General features: G+C 49.1%; 1 protein-coding gene across 2 annotated transcripts in view; it reads left to right on the forward strand.

The window, feature by feature from the left end:
* Scn10a (sodium voltage-gated channel alpha subunit 10) overlaps positions 1–22,495 on the forward strand; it is a 121,075-nt gene extending 98,580 nt beyond the window's left edge. Inside the window, exons 22-28 of one of the 2 annotated variants that reach the window (XM_004662102.2) lie at positions 5,090–5,212; positions 6,258–6,542; positions 8,829–8,882; positions 9,999–10,140; positions 11,316–11,416; positions 17,556–17,826; positions 21,279–22,495. In XM_004662102.2, coding sequence (XP_004662159.2) covers positions 5,090–5,212; positions 6,258–6,542; positions 8,829–8,882; positions 9,999–10,140; positions 11,316–11,416; positions 17,556–17,826; positions 21,279–22,495 — 2,193 coding nt within the window. Of the gene's footprint in view, positions 1–5,089; positions 5,213–6,257; positions 6,543–8,828; positions 8,883–9,998; positions 10,141–11,311; positions 11,417–17,555; positions 17,827–21,278 lie in introns of both variants that reach the window. The other variant, XM_004662101.2, reaches the window with a different exon arrangement.
* Positions 22,496–23,097: the final 602 nt, after the last annotated feature.

Here is a 23,097-nt window from a genome sequence, read left to right on the forward strand (position 1 = left end):
GTATACTATCATTCCCTCACCTTTCTTTTTTAACTTTTTTCTTTCTTTCTTTTTTTCTTTTTTCTTTTTTTTTTTTTTTTTTTGAGGTAGGGTCTCGCTCTAGCCAAGGCTGACCTGGACTTCACTATGTAGTCTCAAGCTGTCCTTGAACTCATGGTGATCCTCCTACCTCGACCTCCCAAGTACTGGGGTTAAAAGCATATGCCACCACACCCAGCTCTTTTTAACTGCTAAACCATCTCTCCAGCCCCCTTTTAACTTTTTTTTCTTGGCTTTTCGAGGTAGGGTCTCACTCTAGTTCAGGCTGACCTGGAATTCACTATGTAGTATCAGGGTGGCCTCAAACTCATGGTGATCCTCCTACTTCTGCCTCCCGAGTGCTGAAATTAAAGGTGTGTGCCACCACGCCAGGCACCCCTTTTAACTTTTTTTTTTTCCTTTTTTTAAAAAAAATATTTATTTATTTGAGAGTGACAGAGAAAGAGAAAGAGAATGGGCACTCCAGGGCCACCACAAACGAACTCCAGACGTGTGCGCCCCCTTGTGCATCTGGCTTACATGGGTCCTGGGGAATTGAGCCTCGAACCAGGGTCCTTAGGCTTCACACGCAAGTGTTTAACTGCTAAACCATCTCTGCAGGCCCCCTTTTAACCTTTTATTGACAATTTTCTTACATGTACACAATGTATTGTGATCATAATCCCCTCCGACTACCTTCTCTTAGTCCCCCTCCACCGAACCCCTTCATCCTTCAACTCTTCCCTCTTCCAGTTTGATGTTTTCTGGGCTTTGCTCTTCCATCACCTGTGACAAGATGTGGGAGAGCCCAATATCGGGCAGTTCTCGAGCAGGTAACAACAGTCACTCTGACGTTAAGAGCGCAGTGGCCAGAAGACAGTGTTCCAAAGCACTCGTCCCGACCTCGCGTTCTTCCCGTCCTCTCTTCCACAAGTGCCCTGGGCCCTGGCGGGGTGACAGAGATGTCTCATCTGGCACTGGGCACTCCACAGCCCCTGTGATGAGTTTGCATTCTCCCCAGTAGTCAACGTCTTTGCCAGGAGCTCCTCTGACCAAAGATGAGTGTAGCGCTAACCTGCGACTCCCTCATCTTAGGCACCCCATGGCTCCGCTCCTCTTTGGACTCCTTGGCAGCACGGGGTCACTTGCTCACTGACACCTAGTGGAAGGTTCCTGTAAGCGAGGTGAAGCCCGGGCTGTGTCTGTGTCTGCCTCCCCGGGAACGTGACTGGGGTTGGTACTTGCCCCCGAAGCTGGGTGGAGTCCCGTCCGGATCCCTCTGTCCAGCGCTGTCTGCTGGCAGGCCCTCCATAGCAGGCCGTGCGTGGAGTCCTCCTTCCTGACGTCCGTGCGCCGGCAGCATCAGGCCACTGTCCCGCACAGATTAGCTGAGAGCTTTGATGTCTGAGGCACACGTGATAATTATGTGCATATCAAACAGTCATTCATAAGTGAAGGGAAGCTGTTTTGTTCTGGCTCCGTATATCCAAGAGAAACAGTCACTACGGGGTACGGCCACTCTTGCTCCCGCAGACCTCACTAGTTCCCAGGCTCGATCACTTAGACACCCTTCCCCCATTCCACCCACCCTCCCTCTGCTTCTGCATTCCAGCCCTACGCTCTTTCCAGCCTTCCTTTTTGTTTCTTCCTAAACATCCATCCATCTTAACTTGCGTCTGTGTGATCTATATGTATGTGCATGCTGTGTGAATGGGGGTATGTACAGCCCACGGCGTGTGTGTGGAGCTTGTGTGTGTGATGTTTGTATGTGCATGCCTGACGCATGTGTGGGTGTGCGTGTCCTAGGACATATGTGTGGAGGGCTCGTGTGCGTGTGCGTGTGCATGTTGTGTGAGTGTCTGTACATACTATGCCATGTGTGCGGTGGTCAGAGGACAACTTGCGCCTGTCAGCCCTTGACCTCCACCTCGCCTGAGGTGGGGTCTCTCTTGTCCTCCATTCTGCTCGCCAGGCTGCCTGGCCCTTGGGTTTCCAGCAGATTCTCCTGTTTCCTTCTCGCCCCAGCTGTGCCCGGGTTACAGACACCAGTGCCACAGCTTCTGGCTGTAGGTGAGCTGTGGCGATCCAAACTTAGGTCCTCGGCTTGCGCAGCCAGTGCTGTATCCACCGAGCATCTCCCCAGCCCTGTCGTTACTTCTTCCATCTGTCCTTCTCCTGCAGTCCTTCCTTTCCAGCTATCCTTTCCCCTTCATGTGCCCTTCCTCTGCCTGGCCACCACCCTCCTCTTCCTCCTGTCCTTTCACCCACTGGCCCTTACCTGACCATTGCAGATTTTGATTCACCCTTCTGACCAAATGCCCAGTCACTTAACTGTTCATTCGCCCACATAGGCGTTTTCTATTATTCAAGCATCTTTCTACTCACTCATCCTTCGAGCCATATATTCTTCCATTCTTTCTTTACGCATACATCTGTCCTCACTTTATTTCACTCAGTGATATCCTTCACTTCCACCCATTCATCTAATGGTCACTAACTCCTTCCACTCGTGCATTCAACACCCATCTGTCTACGCGCCCATCAGTCACCTTCCTCGGCCATCCATTCTTCCCAAACCCATTCTCCCCCCAACCATCCATCCATCCATCCTGTCTATCCGCATTCCCTTTTTCCATACTTTTTCCTTTCTTCTTGGATTCCTTTCTCCCATCTTTCCATTCAACTGTCCTTTGCATCTTGGTAGCCTTTTTTAATTTAATTTTTTTATTGACAGCTTCCATACTTACAGACAATAAACCATGCTCTTTCCCTACCTTCCCCCATTTTCCCCTTCACAACTGTGCTCTCCATCATATCTCCTCCCTCTCTCCATTAGTCTCTTTTATTTTTATGTCATCATCTTTTTCTTGTATCATGAGGGTTTTATGATGGTATTGCTAGGCACTGTGAGGTCGTGGATATTGAGGCCAATTTCTGTCTGGACAGTTGCATTGTACGGAGTGGTACCCTTCCTTTGGCTCTTACATTCTTTCTGCCACCTCTTCTGCAACAGACCCTGAGCCATGGAGGGTGTGATAGAGATGTTTCAGTGTAGCCTTTGATGAATCTTCCTTTTCTCTTTTTTTGCAAATACTGGACTAAAGAATTGTGGTCTGTGTTTATTTGTTTCTTGTTTGTTTGGTGGTTGGTTTGTGAGGATAGGGTCTTTCTGTAGCCCAAGCTGAGTTGGAATTTACTCTGAAGCTCAGGCTGGCCTCAAACTCACAGCGATCCTCTTCCCTCAGCCTCCGCAGTGCCGCGATGAAAGGTGCCAGCCGCCATGCCCTGCTTCCTTTCATAATGTGTGTGTGACATCGATGTGTATATGTTCTCATGCGCGTGGGTGCACATCTGTGTGCCTGTGTGTGTGCGTGTGGACACCAGAAGTCAATAGGAGTCTTCTTCAGTCAGTATCCACCCTCTTCTTTCAGGCAATATCTCTTCCTCAACTAGAGCCCCTCACTTCACTTAGATTGTCTAGCTGGTGAGCCCCTTTAGGATTCTGTGATTCTGTGTCCGCCTCCCCAGGGCTGGGATTACAGGCAAGGACTGCCAAACCTGGCTTTTGTACGTGGATACTGGGGACCCAAACTCATGTCTTGCAAGCATGGAGTCACTGAACCATCTCCCCTGCCCTGCAGTTCCTATTTCTTCTCCCCACCCAGTTGTCTGACAGGTAACATAGCTGAAACATCAGAGCTCATGTCTCTTGCCACAAACACGAATTAATTCTTTACTTATTTTTTCTTAGCATGCTGATCCATCCTTCTATCCAAACTTCCTACTAAATTACTTTTAATATTTTATTTTTATTTGTTTATTTATTTGAAAGAGAGAGAAAGAGGCAGATAGAGAGAGAATGGGTGCTCTAGGGCCTCCAGCCACTGCAAACGAATTCCAGATATATGAACCATCTTGTGCATCTGGCTTACATGGACCCTGGGGAATTGATCCTGGTCTTTTGGCTTTGCAGGCAAGGGCCTTAACTGCTAAACCATCTCTCCAGTCCCCTTTCAACTTTCCATCCAATTGTTCTAACTTTCTTCTTTTCTCTCTTCCTTCCTTCATAATATGCATCTTTCTTTTCTTCCACTTATCAAATGTTTATGTAAATCTTCAGAACACAGAATTGTTGTATAAAGTGTCCTGAAAGACACAGAAACAAAAGTAAATAAATTCTCAGCCAGGCATAATGACACATGCCTATAATCCCAGCACTGAGGAGAGGGCAGGGTGCTGGGATGAAAATCTTGAGTTTGAGGCCAGTCTGGGTTGTATGGTAAAACTCCATCAAAAAGAAGGAGGGGGGGGCTGGAAAGATGGCTCAGTGGTTAAGAAGCTTGCCTACAAAATCTAACAGCCCAAGTTTGATTCCCCAGTGCCCACACAAAGCCAGATGCATCAAGTGGTGGAGGTGTCTGGAGTTTGTTTGCAGCAGCTAGAAGCTCTGGAGTGCCCATTATTTCTCTGCCCCTGTCTCTCTGTCTCTCTCTCTGTCTCTCTCTCTCTGTCTCTCTCTCTCTGTCTCTCTCTCTCTGTCTCTCTCTCTCTCTCTCTCTGTGTGTGTGTGTGTGTGTGTGTGTGTGTGTCTGTTTCTCTGCTTGCAAAAAAAATAAATAAATAAAAATACTTAAAAGGGAAGAGGGCGGAGACAGAAGGATCTTTAGGGTGTGCTGACTAGCTTGTCTGGCCAGATCAGAATCAGTGAACTCTCCAGGAGTAAGACGGAGGGTGACTGAGGAAGACGCCTGATGTCAGCCTCTGGCCTCCACACGCATGGGTACCCAGTGCATGTGAACCTGCACACACATGTGCACCCATACTCATATAAGCATGTGTTCATACACCACATAATCAGAAAATAAGTCGAAAATTTGAAAACATTCATCCTTCCACGGACTTCCTAGATTTCTCACTGGAGTTTGGAATGAGGTGGGAGCCTGGACAATGGGGATGAGGGTCTCGGCAGAGCAGGGGCTGTGGGAGGGGCTAAGCAGACAGCTCCTGCCTCTTGCCAACAGGCTGACTGATGGAGCCCTAGGGTGATGCTCTGCTGTCTGCTTACACGCAGATCTCGCTCACGAGCCTCATAGCGAAGATCTTGGAATACTCAGACATGGCATCTATCAAGGCCCTGCGGACCCTCCGTGCCCTGCGGCCACTGCGGGCTCTGTCTCGATTTGAAGGCATGAGGGTAAGATCTGTTTCAAATTTTCTCTGGTTGGCAGCATTTGGTAGCCCTTCCCCAGCCATGCCCTCCTACGGCCAACTGTGGGCTCTGGGTCCCTCTGTGGGCTCAGCGGCTGCCCTTCCTGCTTGCATTTTGGTGGCATTGCACATTCTAACTCTCCTGGTTCTTCCTCAAGTCCTCTTGTAAGCACTTCTTTCCTTGTCACCCATAAGCATCACATCCCCCCACAAAAAAATTCATACCCCAATCTCAGGGAAGTGGTCCTGGTGCAGGGCTGTCCCCTAGTGTCCCCACCTTCCAACTCTCTTCTTCTTCTTAGTACCTCTAGAGCACGAACCCTCGATGACAAGTGAGTCTCTTTGGCACTCCCAGCTCAGCGCTTTAACCGCCACCCACCAGAACACATCTTCTCTACTGGCACAGTCTTCTCATCCTACGGATTTTCCCTCCCACCCACTCCTTTCCTTATCCATCCTTGTCAGCCTCCACCCTGCCCTGCCTCCACCAACAACTCACAGCAGTCAACCTAGCTGGAGAGAGAATTCAGTCAGTAAAGCACTGGCCTTGCATCCTGAGGGTCTGAGCTTGATCCCAGAATCCACGTCAATATGCTAACATGGTGACATATGCCTGTAATCCCAGCCCTGGGGAGTAAAGACTGGAGGATTTCTAGAGCTCACTGGCCATCTAATTGGTGACCTCCAGGCCAACAGCAGACCCTGCATTAAAAAAAAAAAAAAAAAAAAAAAAAAAGATGGATAGGGCTGGAGAGATGGATTAGTGGTTAAGGAGCTCTTGCCTGTGAAGCCTAAGGACCCATATTCAATTCCCTAGTACCCATGTAAAGCCAGATGCACAAGGTGGCACATGTCTGGAGTTGTTTGCAGTGGCTAGAGGTGTGCCTATTCCCCTTCTCCCCCCCTTCCCTCCCTCTAATTTGCCTCTCTAAAATAAACAAATAAAATATTTTTAAAAGTAAAAGAAACTGGATCCAGTGGGGAGTGGTGGCATTTTGGTGGATCCCAGATCCTTTTGTGTCTCCCACCAGGTGGTGGTGGACGCCCTGGTGGGCGCCATACCCTCCATCATGAACGTCCTCCTGGTCTGCCTCATCTTCTGGCTCATCTTCAGCATCATGGGCGTGAACCTGTTCGCGGGCAAGTTCGGGAGGTGCGTCAACACCACTCATCAGCCGTTTGCTCTTGTGAACTGGACGATCGTGAACAACATGTCCGACTGCCAGAATCAAAACGACACTGGCCGCTTCTTCTGGGACAACGTGAAGGTCAACTTTGACAACGTGGCCATGGGCTATCTCGCCCTGCTTCAGGTGGTGAGTTAACCATGACATCCACCTTGCTGCTTCTGTGGTGGCCCAATGCAAGGAATGGAGCCTCCAGGGTCTTCTGGAAGATGCCACCTAGAGGCGGGGCGAGGGATAGCACTAAATGGGAGCTGAGGCGGTTCTCTGTTGACTCCCGCCCGGGACTTTGCTCCTGAGTGTGAGCACACAGGGCGACAGACAAGTTTGGTTAAGAGAATAAAATAAAGGGATGGGCTTACCGCAGGGTGTCAGGTGATGACCTAGAAGCCGCCTCCTGTACAGAACAAAACTGTGCTCCATCGTTTACTTGGCGTTATGTCATTGCAGTCAGCTCCAAGTTGCTGAGATGAACTTGCAGACCCAGCTGTATTTCAGGCTCACAGACCCAGGGGGCATTCCCAGGCTCCCTTTCACAGATCCAAGCAGAGGGAAACCACCAGCAGGCAGCACCGTGAGCAAGAGCAAACAAGACAGCAAGCAGCAGGGCCCCGGGCAGCGCTCGGCCCCCTCTGCGCGCCCTTAGGCTGGAGTCAGCTCTGTCCCCAACACACCTTAGGGTCGGACCCCAGTGACACCTCTTCTAGCCAGGCAGCCAGAAACCCATGTCACAAACGTTAACAAAACATCCAAGTCTACTGGAGGGACATAAATTCAAACTACCACAGTTTCTTAGATGATAATGAATTGTATTTAATTAGGTTTATTACAATAATAGATAATATTGGTGACAGTTACACTTTCTTTCTTTTTTTTTTGGTTTTTCGAGGTCGGGTCTCACTCTAGCCCAGGCTGACCTGGAATTCACTATGGAGTCTCAGGGTGGCCTTGAACTCACGGTGATCCTTCTACCTCTGCCTCCCGAGTGCTGGGATTAAAGGCGTGCGCCACCACGCCCGGCTCAGTTACACTTTCTTTTTAAACTTTTTTATTTCATTTATATTATAAAATTTATTTATATATTTTATTTATATCATACATATGCACAATGCACCCTGATCATAACACCCTCCCACCACCCCCTTTGTCCCCCCCAAATCCGCTCTTCTTTCCAACTAGTCCCTCTTCTACTCTGATGTCATCATTTGTTCCCTCCTGTTATGCAGGTCTTGTGTCAGTAGCATTAGTTACTCCGAGGTCATGATTGCCATGGCCACTTTGTGTCCAGAAGAGAGTATTGCAAGGCACTCCTCCTCTGCCTTTGGCTCTTGCATTCTTTCCTCCACCTCTTCTGCAATGGGCCCTGAGCCTTGGAGGGTGTGATAGAGATGTCTCACTTAGTGTGGAACTCTCCAGACATCAGGCTTTAAAAGAAAATTTACTTATTTATTTATTTAAGAGAGAGAGAAAAAAAATGGGCACACCAGGGCCTCCAGCCACTGCAAATGAACTCCAGACACATGTGCCACTTTGGGTATATGGCTTACATGGATACTGGGGAATTGAACCTGGGTCCTTAGGTTTTGCAGGAAAATGCCTTAACTACTAAGCCATCTCTCCATCCCCCAAACATCACACTTTTTATCCATTCCTTCATCCCTCGCCTTCATCCATTTGTTCATTCAGTCATCTGTTCGTTAAAGTGTGGTCACAATTACTTGTATACCTATGCCATTCACCCGTGAGTTCCTGCACTGTATCACTGCTTCATGCCTTCAGTCATCAAATAATCCCTGGATAGCTGTGGTCTGCCAGGCACTGTGCTTGGCCCTGGGACAGATAGCCACAACTGCCTCCAGGTGCTGGTGTTATATATGAGAAGAACAGACAGACATGTTAATTGAAACAACCCGTCAAAGGCAATAGCAAGTTTAGGAGAGCAAAATCTGAGATACCTTTCATGCCCGGTACATGCTTCAGGCAGGCCAAGCTCAGTTCCGAGACCTCCAAATGCTAACACTAGAGACAGGAGTGTGAAGGTCTTCTCTTCCCAATTTTCCCATCCCCCAGGTGTCCACCCCGTTCTTACATCAAGCGCATAAGTGATTGAGTAATTGGTGGTCCCATGAGGCCACAGAGCAGCCTCGTGAGAACTGATAGCAGTTATGACTACAGCCTAGCATCTAGGGGCCCAGCTCAAGTCACATTCTGGAAAGGTCCATGTCTCCAATGCCACTCTATTCCTTAAATCATGCAAGATTGTTCAAGTCACCCAAAGGACTCTTTCCTTCCTCCTTTTCTGGCCAATGCTTTCTTTACCAAGCCTCCTTACAAGCTCTTTCACTGTGCCGCCATGGCCCGCAAGGGTCCAGTTAGATAGACGAGCAGACACTGAGTATCTCTGCTTCTTGTTTCCAGGCAACCTTTAAAGGCTGGATGGACATCATGTATGCGGCTGTTGATTCCCGAGATGTAAGTGTCAGCCTTTATCCCTACAGCCCTCCCCCCTGCCTATCCCCCCACCACATCAGTCTGTAGCTGTGATAGGGAGATGGAGCTGGTGCCATAAGAGCCAGTCTTCCACACAACCCGCCTCTCCAACAGTGCCCACTTGGCCCTTCTTTGGGTGTTTAAGCCTGCCCAGCTCACTCCCTTCCATGTAACCTTCATGGGCTTCTCAAATGCATCCTTGCAAAGAGCACCAAATGACTGCTAAAGGGAAGTTTGCAAGAGGCCACTTCCTAGATAGCAACAAGAGCCAGGGTAGTGGCTAGAATAAGAACAAACTAGAAGGAATGCCAGTCATATCATGAGAGCAATCATATTGTTTCATACTTCGCTTGTCGCCCTGACCAAATACCTAACAAGAATTGATTGAAGGAGGGAAGGATTCATGTTGGCTTACTGCTCAGGAGGGCCCAGTTCATCGGGGAAGGCCAGGCAGAATGAACACAAGTCAGCTGGTCACATGGGAAGCAGAGGACAGAAAGGAAGCGGGGCTATGCTATAAAGAACCACCCCTTCTGATGACCCACTTCCTCTAGAGTGGCCTCACCTCCTAAAGCTCTACCATCTCCCAAAATGACACCACCAGCTGGGAAAACAAATGTTCAAGCCCAAGAGTCTATGGGGCACATTTCCCATTCAAACCACGGCAGATGGCAGGGAAGGACTCCTGTCTGCCATGGCACAGGAAGTTGATGCCCTGCCCGTGTGTCCTCCGCCCGCCTCACTTCTGGTTCTGAACGTCTGAGATGCATCCGAGTTTGCTCAGCAGCCTCTCCCCGAAGGGCAAGGGATATGATGTCCCCAGAAAGTTTGGGAGGGGGTCTACAGACGGGCACTTTAGCTTCCCCATCCCTTAGTGAGGCCACTCTGAGGTGTGTTCTGCGGGTCCTCAGGGGGCCCCCAAGTGGATGGAGCCCCATCGCCCGCAGCTCACAGTGGCTGAGTGAGCAGCGCCTCTGCTTTAGTCTTTCTCCTCTTCCTGCTGCGTCTCCTGCACTCCTGCTTGCAGAGCCTTGTCCTGGGGTTGGCTCTTAGGGTGAGCCTTAAACTGAGACAGCCGCCTCTTTGTCTCGACCACAGGTGGACCTTCAGCCCAAGTGGGAGGACAATGTGTACATGTACTTGTATTTTGTCATCTTCATCATTTTCGGTGGCTTCTTCACGCTGAACCTCTTTGTTGGGGTCATAATCGACAACTTCAACCAACAGAAGAAAAAGATAAGTGGGGCTCGGATATGTCTACTCCAGCAGTGAACCTTGTACTGCCTGGCCCCTGGCCAGCTCTGGCCTCATGACTAAAGCCAAGTATCCACAGCCCTTCATGCCCCTGGCACCAAGCTGGACCTTGCTTCTGGGCTTGGTCCTCCTACCCGCCTGGGGCCTGGGCTGCTACTGTGAAAAGAGCTTGCACTTCTGTCAATGCTAGCAACACTCCCCCCCCCCCCGACTGAAACACACACGCGCACCCTGAGTTCCTACCTCCTCTTTTTCAAAAGTAACCTCCGTCTTCGGAGCTGGAACCAGTTGCATTGGGAGCATCACAGTAACTCCTTGGGAAACACCAGCAGGGAGAGAAAGAAAGGGCTCTGACTGCCACATACATGCACATGCACACGCATACGCACATGAACACACGCACACACCATTACCAGGGCCCCAGGCTTCGTCCCAGCCCTCCTTGGGATGGGCGGAAAGCTGTGTTCCACATGGGTGCTGACTGAGCTCTAGAGAGCCCACATAGTTCTAGTTACAGAAGATGAGAAGGGCCCCCAGGAGACCCCACGGCAACACGGAGACCTAGATTCGCATTCCTGATGCTGCCCCCAGATGGATAGGTGGTCAGGAGAAGCCATCTTCGTTTCAGAGACCCAAGCATGCCCAGGCTAGGCTCGGGAATGTCTCGCCCTCCTTGGTCCTAGGCGTGGCATGCTTCCCGACAGAGCCGGTGAGCAGCCCGGGAATGGTCCTTTCCACAGGGAATGCTTGGGCTTTGTTATCCCTGGAGGACCCTGCTACTTGACCTTTGTGTGTGTGCATACGTGTGTGTGCATACGTGTGTGTGGAGTGGTGCCCCATGGGTTCACCTGTTGGGACAGAGGAAGCTTACCTATGGTGACAAGAGCTAAACATCAGGTGTCCCACTCCATCACTCTTCCGCCCCATTTTGTTTTGAGACGGAGTCTCTTTACTGATTCCAAAGCGTCCATGGCTCTGACGATTCCCTGCTTCCCTGGTTGTGTCCAGCTGTTTACATGGGATCTGGAGATTTGAACTCCGGCAGTCTCGGGCCCCCCTCAGGCCCTTGTGCTTGCGCAAGAAGTGCGCTTACCCTCTGAGCCTCCTCTCCCGCGCTTCTTCGACTTTAATAACATCAGTGTGGTCCTCTCCTGCACTTAGGGGGCCAGGACATCTTCATGACGGAGGAACAGAAGAAGTATTACAACGCCATGAAGAAGCTGGGCTCCAAGAAACCCCAGAAACCCATCCCGCGGCCTCTGGTGAGCCCCCAAGCTCCCCTCTGCATGGGCTGGGGTGGGATCCGTCAAGAGCCGTGTGGAAGTTTGAGTTTGGAGATGGGAGTGATCTAAGTTCCCAGGCCAATGAATGAGAGGCTGGAATGAAGTAATTTGGTGCTTCTGGTGTGAAAATTGTTCCTGCAGATGCTTCCGGTAAACTTGTTTAGGAAGTACTGAGTTGTCTAATAACTTCAGAGTTCAAACACACGCTTGGAAATGCATTAAGCTGATCACAGTAAGGGCAGTTAGAGCCCAAGATGAAACATGTGGGTGGTGGTGCATCGTGATCTAGGTTGCAGTGAGTCTCTAGCATAACCCTACAGGCGGACCAGAAGGACAGTGGCCCAAACACAACTTCCATGGGCTCCATGGAGCAGATGGGGTCATGGTCCCCCAGAATGGGAAGCAAACATTATCCTGTGCTGCAGTGTAAGGATTGGTCAGGGGAGCTGGGAAGATGTCTCAGTGGCTCTTCAAGCCTGTTGACCAGAGTTCAGATCCCCAGTGTCCAGTGAGCCAGACTCAAAGTGGTGCCCATGTCGGCAATCCCAACACTCCTACGGCAGTGGGAGGTGGAGCCAGGAGAATCCAGAAGCTTGTGAGCCAGCTAGACTGACCTTCCCAGCAGCGAGCAAGTAAAGGAGGGGTTCGCCCCAGGCAAGGTGAGGGGACCAATGCCCTAATGTGGTCGTGTGACCGCCACATGCATAGCGTCGCGTGTACACACCCCCACACATACACCACACACACACGTACATGCACACAGACAAAATGAAGAAGAAAAGATTTAACTCCCCTTTTTTCAAGATCTCAAGAGGCATGTCCTTGTGTCCCTCCCGTATGTGCAGTTTACATACTGCACTTGATTCCGCCCAGGTCCTTTCTCGGTCCTCTGATAAAAATAGACTCATCAAATCTCAGGGAGGCCCCAGGATAGCTCCCTGTTGGGAGTGGCGGGACAGGCTTAGGAATGGAGATGCTGAATTTCTGGGCCGCCCGCCACATTAAATGGAATAGTCATCGCATCTCTTTCTGTGGCTAACTTGCAGCCTTTAAGAAGAAAGCTACAGAGGCTCCCAGGGCCCTTCCCCATACAAGGGCAAAAACGTAAGGACCTTCAACGAAGGGGCAGGCCTGTCCCCAAAGGCTTAGCAGGACATTCATTCTGTTGGCTAAGGCATGAAGGATTTCTAAAGCAATGTGTAGTTCTTACATAAGTCATCCCAGATTTGGTAGAAAAAAGTCTCAAAAACATTTACAAGACAAAAAAAAAAAAAGGAAGCGTTATAACCGTTGACACACTTGGTTTGCAAATAGTGGCCATCAATTCACTCTGATTCTAGTTTCTGACACGTGGTTTATATTAGTTACTTTCTCATTGTTATGACTAAGTAACTGACTGGAAGCAATTTAAGAAAGAAAGGGTTGGGCTGGAGAGATGCTCAGTGGTTAAGGCATTGGCCAAACCTAACAACCTGGGTTTGATTTCCCAGCACCCATGTAAAGCCAGATGCACAAAGTGGCACATGCATCTGGAATTTGCTTGCAGTGGCTAGAGTGTGCCCATTCTCTCTCTCTCTCTCTCTCTCTCTCTCCATGCAAATAAATAAAACATTTATTTTTTAAAAAAGAAAGTAAAGAGCTGAGCATGGTGGCCCATGCCTTAAATCCTAGCACTTGGGAGGCAGAGGTAGGAGAATTGCCATGAGTTCAAGGCCACCCTGAGACTACATAGAGAATTCCAGAATACCGGATCAGTCTGGGATAGAAGAAAACCATACCTCGAAAAATCAAAAAAGAAAAAGGAAGAGAAAAGAAAGAAAGGCTTTATTTCAGCTTATAGTGTGAACACCGGCCATGGTGACACAAGCCTTTCCTTCAAGCACACAGGAGGCAGAAGTAGGATCTCTATGAGTTTGAGGCTACCCTGGGGCTACAGAGTGAATTCCAGGTCACTCTGGACTAGAGTGAGACTCTACCTTGAAAAAGCAAACCAAGCAACAACAAAAACTCACCCTCAGCTTACAGGTGGAGGGCATACGGTCTATCATGGTGGAGACATGCGGTGACAGGAACATGAAGCATCATGGGTCATGTTGTCTGTGACACCATGAAGCCTATGCTCAGCTGGAGTGTCCCTTGCATGGAGTCCAGGACGCACAGCCCATGGAATGGTTACCCCTCCGGGTAGGGGCAGGCCTTCCCACTACAACTGACCCAGTGTAGCAACTGTCTCACCAACGTGCCCAGAGATTTCTTTCCACAACGAGTCCTGTTCAGGTTGACAACTGAAATCAACTATCACAAAGTTTAATATTGGGACAAGAGAGCCAGACCCCTTTAAGGGCAGAGAAATTCTAAAGTCTCCCAGACATCAAGATAACTGAGCTAGGATGAAGCTGAAAAATAAATAAATAAATGAACTGTAGCAGGCCGCCTGAGCGTCGTTCTGTAGAGAAATCCAGTGGTCAGGAAGTGGCCCTGAATTACAAGATGTCGGTAAAAGACAGAGCTGGGTCCTCGACATTCAAGCCGGGGGGCTGTAGGAAGAAGATTCCCAGGCTTACTGACATCCAGCAACTGAGTTTACAGTGGCCTTTCCTGGGCACCACACCAGTGCTGAAAACTCCCATTTGAATCAGCGGGTCCTAAGCTAGGCGCAACCTGTAGTAAAATCATGAATGTTTTGACACTTTCCTCCACATGCTAATCACACAACATCCAGCTTCTCCCCTCTTGACCAATACTATAGACAGCCATAGCGTCTTTCCCTCCTTGACCCTGGGATAGTGTGGGCTGCATTTCAAAAGGAAACTTTTTTTTAATTGGGAACTTTAATATATGAACATATTATAAATTGGCTGTAGTCCTATCACGTTAATATCCTCTCATGTCCCCTCTCACACATCCTCATTCCGTTGAGGGTCCTCTTCAGTGGGATACTGGTGATCTCTGTGGGAGGGACACCAGTCAGGTCCTGTGGGGAGGACAATGCCCCCCAGTACACCTTCCCATTACATTCTTTCCTCTCTCTCTTCTGCAGTGTTCCCTGAACCTTGGAGGGCACATTAGAAACCTGATTTCATGTCGAATTCTTGACAGCCCCTTATTTTCTGCTTTGATGAGTTTTGTGTCTCTACAAAGGCACAGAGCCTAATGCTGGAATTCCTAGCAATCCAAAAGTGGGCGTCGGGGCTGCACACAATTTCTTCTAAGATGTCACAGCCAAGATCCTCTAATTCCTCTGGGACTGGGGCAGATCTTCTGTGCAACAAGGAAAGTGGATCTCATACCCCATCCCTGTTCCAAGGAATCCCCCATCTGTTTAGGAGGGAGGCGTATTTCTAATGGACTATCAACACGATGCTAGTCAGTAAAGGGATGTGGCTCTTTCCTTAACATCATGGCCTGAGCATTGCAGACATTCTTGCTTTTGTTTCCTAATCCAGAAAAGCTGAGATAGGTTGGAATAAACAAAACTTTGTAGTTTTAGGGAAGCTAGCAGGGAAAAGTCTAAGCAGAGTCTGTGGATGGCTGCTTTGCAGGCCTCATAGGTCTTGGCCCATCCTCGCTCTGGCCAGCATCCACATGGCAGACAACCTCTTCACACTACCTGCTGAGCGACACAAGCCTGGTCATCTGTCTTCCTTAAATTCTAGATCCAAGACAGATACCCAGTGGAGGAAGGGGGTTCCCACTTTTTTCTAATGTCACCAGAGCCTTTGGGGTACATTTCTGAGCCTTGGAAATTTTAACAACCTACTTTGAACTTCTCATCCCGACTTCAATATGCCAATTAAGGAGATAAGTGGAGATAAGTGACTATGGAAAGCAGAAAAATGAGATTTATTCAATGTGGCTAATAGGGAAGAAAAACAAAAGGATCCAGTGATTCCCAAAGTCTATCTTTGGGGTTCGACATGAGGTCCAGGTTTAAATAGGGGTGATAAGTCCTGATCAAGGTGTTCTGCCCATCGCTGAGCATCGTGCTCTCAGCCACAGTCTTTCTAGGAAACCAGCTCACTCTGGCTGGCACCAGGCTCCAAGCCTTTGCCTTCTCTCACCATGTGTCTTCTGGGGGAAATTCCAATTCTTTGGGGCCCATTGTTTCATTAAGTTGTCTGGCCAAAAGGAGGGGCACGAGTGATTCTGGAATATCCTCTCTGCTGTCAGGATGGGCACATTGAGACTCCATCTTCCCCAGTCCATCTTCCTTTGCATCAGGTTATAGGCACTAGAACGTTCTCCTGCTCCCCTTGGGAGGTCCAACCTGTCAGACTAGTTAGCTAAGCAGAACAGTCGGCCCAGGGGTAAGGATGCCATTCATGGCAGGGCTAACCCATTGCCACATAAAGACTCCTGAGTTACACACATGCACCACACTGCTTGCCTGAATCTTGTCTCATCCATAGAAAAATCTAGGAGAGTTCCAAGACAGGGACATTTGATTCTATAACATTCTCTGCTATAGAAATCTCAAAGTTCAGGTTTCACAGACTGGGCTTTGTAAGAAAATAATAAGCCTGAGACCACTACATCCTTAATCACCTGTGGTTACAGAGATGCGACCCCGAACCCTCATTATATCACTCCACCCCTCCTCCTGCTCGGCAGCTGTTGCAAGTTGTCAGGAAGGATCGTGACAGTTTCTTCTCCCCTACGCTCATGGCCACTCCTGTAGAACCCTGAACATAACAACCCATGCAGAAAGCCCTCTGTATAGAATTATACCTAATCAAAGTCGGTAAGGTGGTGTTCAAATGTTGAAGTGTTGTTAATCAGAGCCTCTCATTCTGCCTTGTGCTCGCTCATTAATTGAGGATCTGTTGCATGAAGACAGTAGGCTAGGATGGTGAGCAAGATGGAAAAACTCCCCACCTTTGGAGAGATCACAGTTTGGCGGTGGAGAAAAATAGCTAGCCAACAACTGGGAACCTTCTCCAGGGAGACAGCGGTAGACACTGAGGAGACTCAAAGCACAAGGCAGAAAACCAGAGGCTGCTGAGAGCTCAACACTCAAGGAGACTTGTAATGCACCCAGGGAACACTGTGAAAAAGGGGCCAGAAATAAAGTTAAGAGCCACAGGGAGGGAAGGTGTACTCTGAGGCATTGCCCTCCCCCCAGAGACTGGTGCATCCACGACCCCAAGGTGAATACTGATAATCCCACTGAGGAGGCCCCTCAGCAGAACGGGGCCGGGGGAGAGAGAACAAAGAGTACAACCCAGTGGGCATCTGAGCAATTTATACTGTGCTCATATACTGAAGTTCTCAATTTCATAAAAACACAGAGTAAAGGTTTAGTGGTTAAAGGTGCTTGCAAAACCTAATAGCCTAGGTTCAGTTCCCCAATGCCCATGTAAAAGCCAGATGCATAAAGTGGCATTTGCAGGAGGCCCTAGAATGCTCATACTCAATCAATATATATATATAATGGTAAATAAATATTTTTTAAGCTGGGCATGGTAGCACACACCATTAATCCCAGCACTCAGGAAGCAGAGGTAATAGGACCACCATGAGTTTAAGGCTACCCCAAGACTATGTAGTGAACTCCAGATCAGCCTGGGCTGCAGTGAGACCCTACCTCAAAAAAAAAAAAAAAAGAAAGAAAGAAAGAAAAACAAAAAGAAAAAGAAAAAATTTTTATATACAACGTGTTAATTCATAGACTGGAGAGATTGTCAAGAGAGGCTGAATAAGGTTTAAAAGGCTAAGACAGGACTGGAGAGATGGCTTAGTGGTTACAGTGCTTTCCTGCAAAGCCAAAGGTCCCAGGTTCCATTCCCCAGGACCCACATAAGCCAGATGCACAAGGTGGAGCATGCACCTGGAGTTCGTTTGCAGTGGCTAAAGGCCCTGGTGCACCCATTCTCTCTGTCTGTCTCTCCTCTCTCTCTCTCTCTCTTTCTCTCTTTCTCTCACCCCCCCCATCTGTGGGTGTCTGCCTCTTTCCCTTTCTCACACTCTCAAATAAATAAATTAATTAATTAATTTTTAAAAAAAAAAAAAAAAAAGGCCAAGACACCCAGGTTTCAATCCTGTGGAGTTCTCGGTACCTAGCAGTGGGAGGCAGGGGGCCAAAGCAGAGGAGCCTCACGGTGCGTGTCTTCTTCCTCAGAACAAGTACCAGGGCTTCGTCTTCGACGTCGTGACCAGGCAAGCTTTCGACATCGCCATCATGGTCCTCATTTGCCTCAACATGATCACCATGATGGTGGAGACGGACGATCAGAGTGAGGAAAAGACCCGCGTCCTGGGCAGGATCAACCAGTTCTTCGTGGCCGTGTTCACGGGCGAGTGCGTGATGAAGATGTTCGCCCTGCGGCAGTATTACTTCACCAACGGCTGGAACGTGTTCGACCTCATCGTGGTCGTCCTGTCCATCGGCAGTAAGTGGCGGCCACAGGGCGTGAGCGGGCGGCCTCGCGCCCGCCTGGATGGGCTTCGTGTTCGTTTGTGGTGTGTGCATGTGTGTGTGTGTGTGTGTGTGTGTGCAGAGTTTGCGTGGCGTGGTAGATTGTGTGTGGTGTATGCCCACGTGTGTATACAGAGGCATGCAAGTGGATGCAAGTGGAGGCCAGAGGAGGACCTCGGGAGCCTTTCTCTGTCACTCATCCCCATGCTTCCCCGAGACGGGATCTCTCCCTCAACCTGGAGCTGCCACTTGCTTTTGCAGTCAACACGCCAGCAGTTCCAAGTGCATAGCCCTCCCCAGCATGCAAACATGGGCTCTAGGGAGTTGAACTTGGGCAGTCTCTGGCCCTCATGGGTAAGCAGCAAGTGGTCTTACAACCGAACCATCTCCCTCCCTGGTCAGGTTGTTTTGGGTTGCACATTCCAAACCAATGGGGCAGACAGCTTGCTTTTTAAAACAATGTTACGGGTTAGATATGTGCAGCCTTCCAAGGGTATCTGGGTTAAAAAAAAAATGCCCTTGGGCTGGAGAGATGGCTTAGCGGTTAAGCGCTTGCCTGTGAAGCCTAAGGACCCCGGTTCGAGGCTCGGTTCCCCAGGTCCCACGTTAGCCAGATGCACAAGGGGGCGCACGCGTCTGGAGTTCGTTTGCAGAGGCTGGAAGCCCTGGCACGCCCATTCTCTCTCTCTCCCTCTATCTGTCTTTTTCTCTGTGTCTGTCGCTCTCAAATAAAAAAAAAATTTAAAAAAAAATGCCCTTGAAATAGTCTCAGCGAAAACAAAGGGGTCTGTCTTTCCTGTCTCTGTGCCATTACACAGTGCTGTTACCAGACAGTCCACAGCCCGTCTCCAGAACTCTGGGGACCAGTAGGAGCCAATGCTCCACTGAGAACTAAAGGCTGTGAGATGACGGGGCTCCGAGTGGGCCTCATCATTACAGTCATCGCAGCAGGAGGTGGGCGCTGTCATGTGAAGTGACTCCTAAAGACTCTCTGGGAAAGGAGGTGAATTACCTGCACGGTGAGAGAAAGACTCTCTTCAGAAGAGATTTGAGGGCTGGGGAGTGTGAAACTATGAGGATCTGAGCTCAAATCTCAACATTCATGTAAAAACGATTCGTGTCAGTAACATTTGTAATCCTCCTGCAAGGAATAAGAACAGGAAGTCCAGGCGTGGCGGCACGTGCCTTTAATCCCAGCATTCAGGAGGCAGAGGTAGGAGGATCACCTTGAGTTCAAGGCCACCCTGAGACTACATAGTGAATTCCAGGTCAGCCTGAGCCGGAGTGAGACCCTACCTTGAAAAGCAAAGCAAAACAAAAAAAGACAGCAAGATACCTGGGGCTCCCTGGGTAGCTAGCCTACTTGAATCAGTGAGAGTCCCTACCTCAAAAGTAATGCGAGAAGCCAGGCATGGTGGCGCACGCCTTTAATGCCAGCACTTGGGACGCAGAGGTAGGAAGATTGCCATGAGTTCGAGGCCACCCTGAGACTACATAGTTAATTCCAGGTCAGCCTGAGCCAGAGTGAGATCCTATCTTGAAGAAAAAAAAAAAGTAAAGCGAGGGCTGGAGAGATGGCTTAGTGTTAAGGCACTTGCCTGTGAAACCTAAGAACTCATGTTCAACTTTCCAGCCACCCACGTAAACCATATGCATAGGAAGGCGCATGTGTCTGGAGTTCGTTTGCAGTGGTTGGAGGCCCTAGTGTGCCCATTCTCTCTCGCTCTCTCTCCCTCTTTCTCTCTCCCTCAAATAAATAAATTAAGTATATTTTTAAAAAGATGCCAGATAGGGGATATGTGCGTTCTTCATCTTCCTAACCCTTCATAGTTAGGTTTTCAGGCAGTAACCAACCTTAACAAAGCCCCTCTTCAGGCCTTAACACAGAGCTCAAGCCCCGCTGGGAATGAAAGAAAGAAATTAGAGCCAGCCATTGTACCAACAGCTGGCCATTCAGGGACATTCTGGTTTAGCTGTCAGCAAGTTGCCCAACTTCTAGGCCCCCTTATCATTAGTGCCGGCTCCGTGCAATTATCTGTGGGACCATGTGCCAGGAACCGGGTCAATCGTCACAGCAGGGGATAGGCTGATGAGTCACAGGGGCTTCTGGCCTTCTCCAAGCCCAGGACCAGGGTGGGAGGAACAGGCATGGCAGGGGCGATGTCATGTTCCAAACAAAGCATTGTGGGATGTGGGATAGACTACAATCACTTCCAGCGGAACTGGGCTGCAAAAAGATAATGGGTTGTTTATTATAACTATTAACACATATCAATTGTATGAATTAATGGGATTCACTGTGATATTTTCACACACGCATACATAGGGCATTGAAGAAGATAGGGTTTTAACCATAGAGACCAACTAAGAAGAGGATATTCTGGGTAGAGGGAAAGATTAGGACGTGTAAGAACAGGACCAAGATGAGGCACAGAGGGTTACTGGAATGGACATTACGGAGCTGTGCCTTGTGCCAGCCACTGCGCCAGGCTCAGAGGACCCTGGGACCTTCTCAGGTGGAAGTCTATACTGAGAAAATGTGAAGAAATGGGATCATAGCCAACTCAGTCAGGGTTTAAGACTAGTGATTTTTTTTTAACTTTTTATTGACAACCTCCATACATACACGCAATGCACTCTCATCCTAACCTCCTCTCCTACCCTCACTTCCTCCCACATCCCCTCCACTGTGTCCCTTCTAGCTCCACCTAGTCCCCTCTTCTATTTCAGTGTCATCAATTTTGCTTTCTTTTCGTCCCTCTGTCATCCAGGTCTTGTGGAGGTAGACCCTCATGAATGCAAGGGCCACTTTGTGTCTGGAAGACAGAATTACAAGCAGTCCTCCCCATTGGCCCTTACATTCTTTCCACCACCTCTTCTACAGCAGCCCCTGAGCCTTGGTGGGTGTGATAGATATGCCTCACTTTGTGCTGAACACTCCACTGTCACTTCTCAGCACTTTGATGAGTTTTGAGTGACCCTAGTGGTCACCACTACCTGAAAAATAGCTTTCTAACCAAAAGTGAGAGTAGCATTGGTATATGGGCATGAACATTTAGAGGGCATAAATATTTACAGGGCAAGATGGTGGGTATAACATATCCATTTAACCAAATAACAGTAGTAGCTTAACCCCAGGGTTTATGACCTCCCAAACCATAGGCTTTTGACCAGGTTTAGTACCAGGTATGAATGCCTTCCAACTGAGTGGGCTTCAAATCCAATCAGAGGACAGTTGGTTTCCCCCACAGCAGACATGCCACCATTGCACCAGTTGGCACATTTTGCCTGGCTGGCCAGTGGTGTAGCTTGCAGGGTCCACTGCTGGTTAAGCCATTGACTTTTCTCACCTGGGGGGTTGCATAGCGCTTTCTAACACCATGATAGCTGGAGATTAATTAGATCATTGTCTTCCCTGTTTCAAAGGTCTGATATTTTCTGCAATCCTTTCATCCCTTGCAAGTTACTTCTCCCCGACGCTCTTCCGGGTCATCCGCCTGGCCCGCATCGGCCGCATCCTCAGGCTGATCCGCGCGGCCAAGGGCATCCGCACGCTGCTCTTTGCGCTCATGATGTCCCTGCCCGCCCTCTTCAACATCGGCCTCCTGCTCTTCCTCGTCATGTTCATCTACTCCATCTTCGGCATGGCCAACTTCGCCTACGTCAAGTGGGAGGCCGGCATCGACGACATGTTCAACTTCCAGACGTTCGCCAACAGCATGCTGTGCCTCTTCCAGATCACCACGTCGGCCGGCTGGGACGGCCTGCTCAGCCCCATCCTCAACACGGGGCCCCCCTACTGTGACCCCAACCTGCCCATCAGCAGTGGCACAAGAGGAGACTGCGGGAACCCAGCTGTGGGCATTGTCTTCTTCACCACCTACATCATCATCTCCTTCCTCATCGTGGTCAACATGTACATTGCGGTGATCCTGGAGAACTTCAACGTGGCCACCGAGGAGAGCACGGAGCCCCTGGGCGAGGACGACTTCGACATGTTCTACGAAACCTGGGAGAAGTTCGACCCTGAGGCCACCCAGTTCATCGCCTTTTCCGTCCTCTCGGACTTCGCCGACACCCTCTCTGGTCCTCTAAGGATCCCAAAACCTAACCAGAAAATATTAATCCAAATGGACCTGCCCTTGGTGCCTGGAGATAAGATCCACTGCTTGGATATCCTTTTCGCCTTCACAAAAAAGGTCTTGGGGGAATCTGGGGAGTTAGATTCTCTGAAGACAACCATGGAGGAGAAGTTTATGGCAACGAATCTTTCAAAGGCATCCTACGAACCAATAGCAACCACCCTCCGGTGGAAGCAGGAAGATGTCTCGGCCACTGTCATCCAAAAGGCTTATCGGAGCTATGTGCTGCATCGTTCCTTAATGCTCTCCAGCCCCTTGAGTGTGTCCAGGGCCAGGGAGGAAGCTATGCCATCTCCAGGTGAAGGCTTTGTTGAAATGATGGCAGGTGACAATGGCGTGCTCCCCAACAAATCAGAAACTGCATCTGCCACATCTTTCCCACCATCCTATGATAGTGTCACCAGAGGTCTTAGTGACAGAGTCTGCCTTAGCCCATCCAGCTCAATGCAAAATGAAGGCAAAGCCACCAGGAAGGAGGGGGATGTCCCAGGGCCCCAATGAGGACACTCTGTCATGAACATGTCCAGTTCTAATAAGTTTCTTCTGCTGTGGTAACACCTTCCCTCTATGGATGACACCATCTGCATCACCAGAGCACACTTCTGGTTATGTTGGAATGGAGTGAGAATGTACTGGGAAAAGTCCCCATACCAACAGGAGTGCCTCCTCTTTGATGCCCTTCTGAAGTCCAGTATCAGACCATGCCTCGCTTACTTTCCAAAAAAAAATGAAATCACTGCTTCAATTATTTGGACCAACTTCTCAGAACCAGAACCTTAAAAGATAACATGGCAAAGCCATGGCCAATGGTCTAAGGTAGTCTTGGAAAACCGCATAGACATTGGCTATGTTATTTAGGATTTTGCATGACTGCATGTCAAAAGATGTTGGATAATACCTGTGGTCCATGTCATGAAAAATCTGTGTGATGGCCATTAAAATTAATATTTTTAAAGATATATTAAGATTAATGCTATATCTTAAAGCACCATTTGCCTTTTTTTTCTTAGTTGGAAGGTGCTAGCATGTCCCAGAAAAATTCAGTTTACACTTGAGGTTGGCTAGAATGGAATGGAATGGAGAGAGAGTAGTTCTAATTTCAT

This window comes from Jaculus jaculus, chromosome 17 (assembly GCF_020740685.1).
Source record: "Jaculus jaculus isolate mJacJac1 chromosome 17, mJacJac1.mat.Y.cur, whole genome shotgun sequence".
NCBI lineage: Eukaryota > Metazoa > Chordata > Mammalia > Rodentia > Dipodidae > Jaculus > Jaculus jaculus.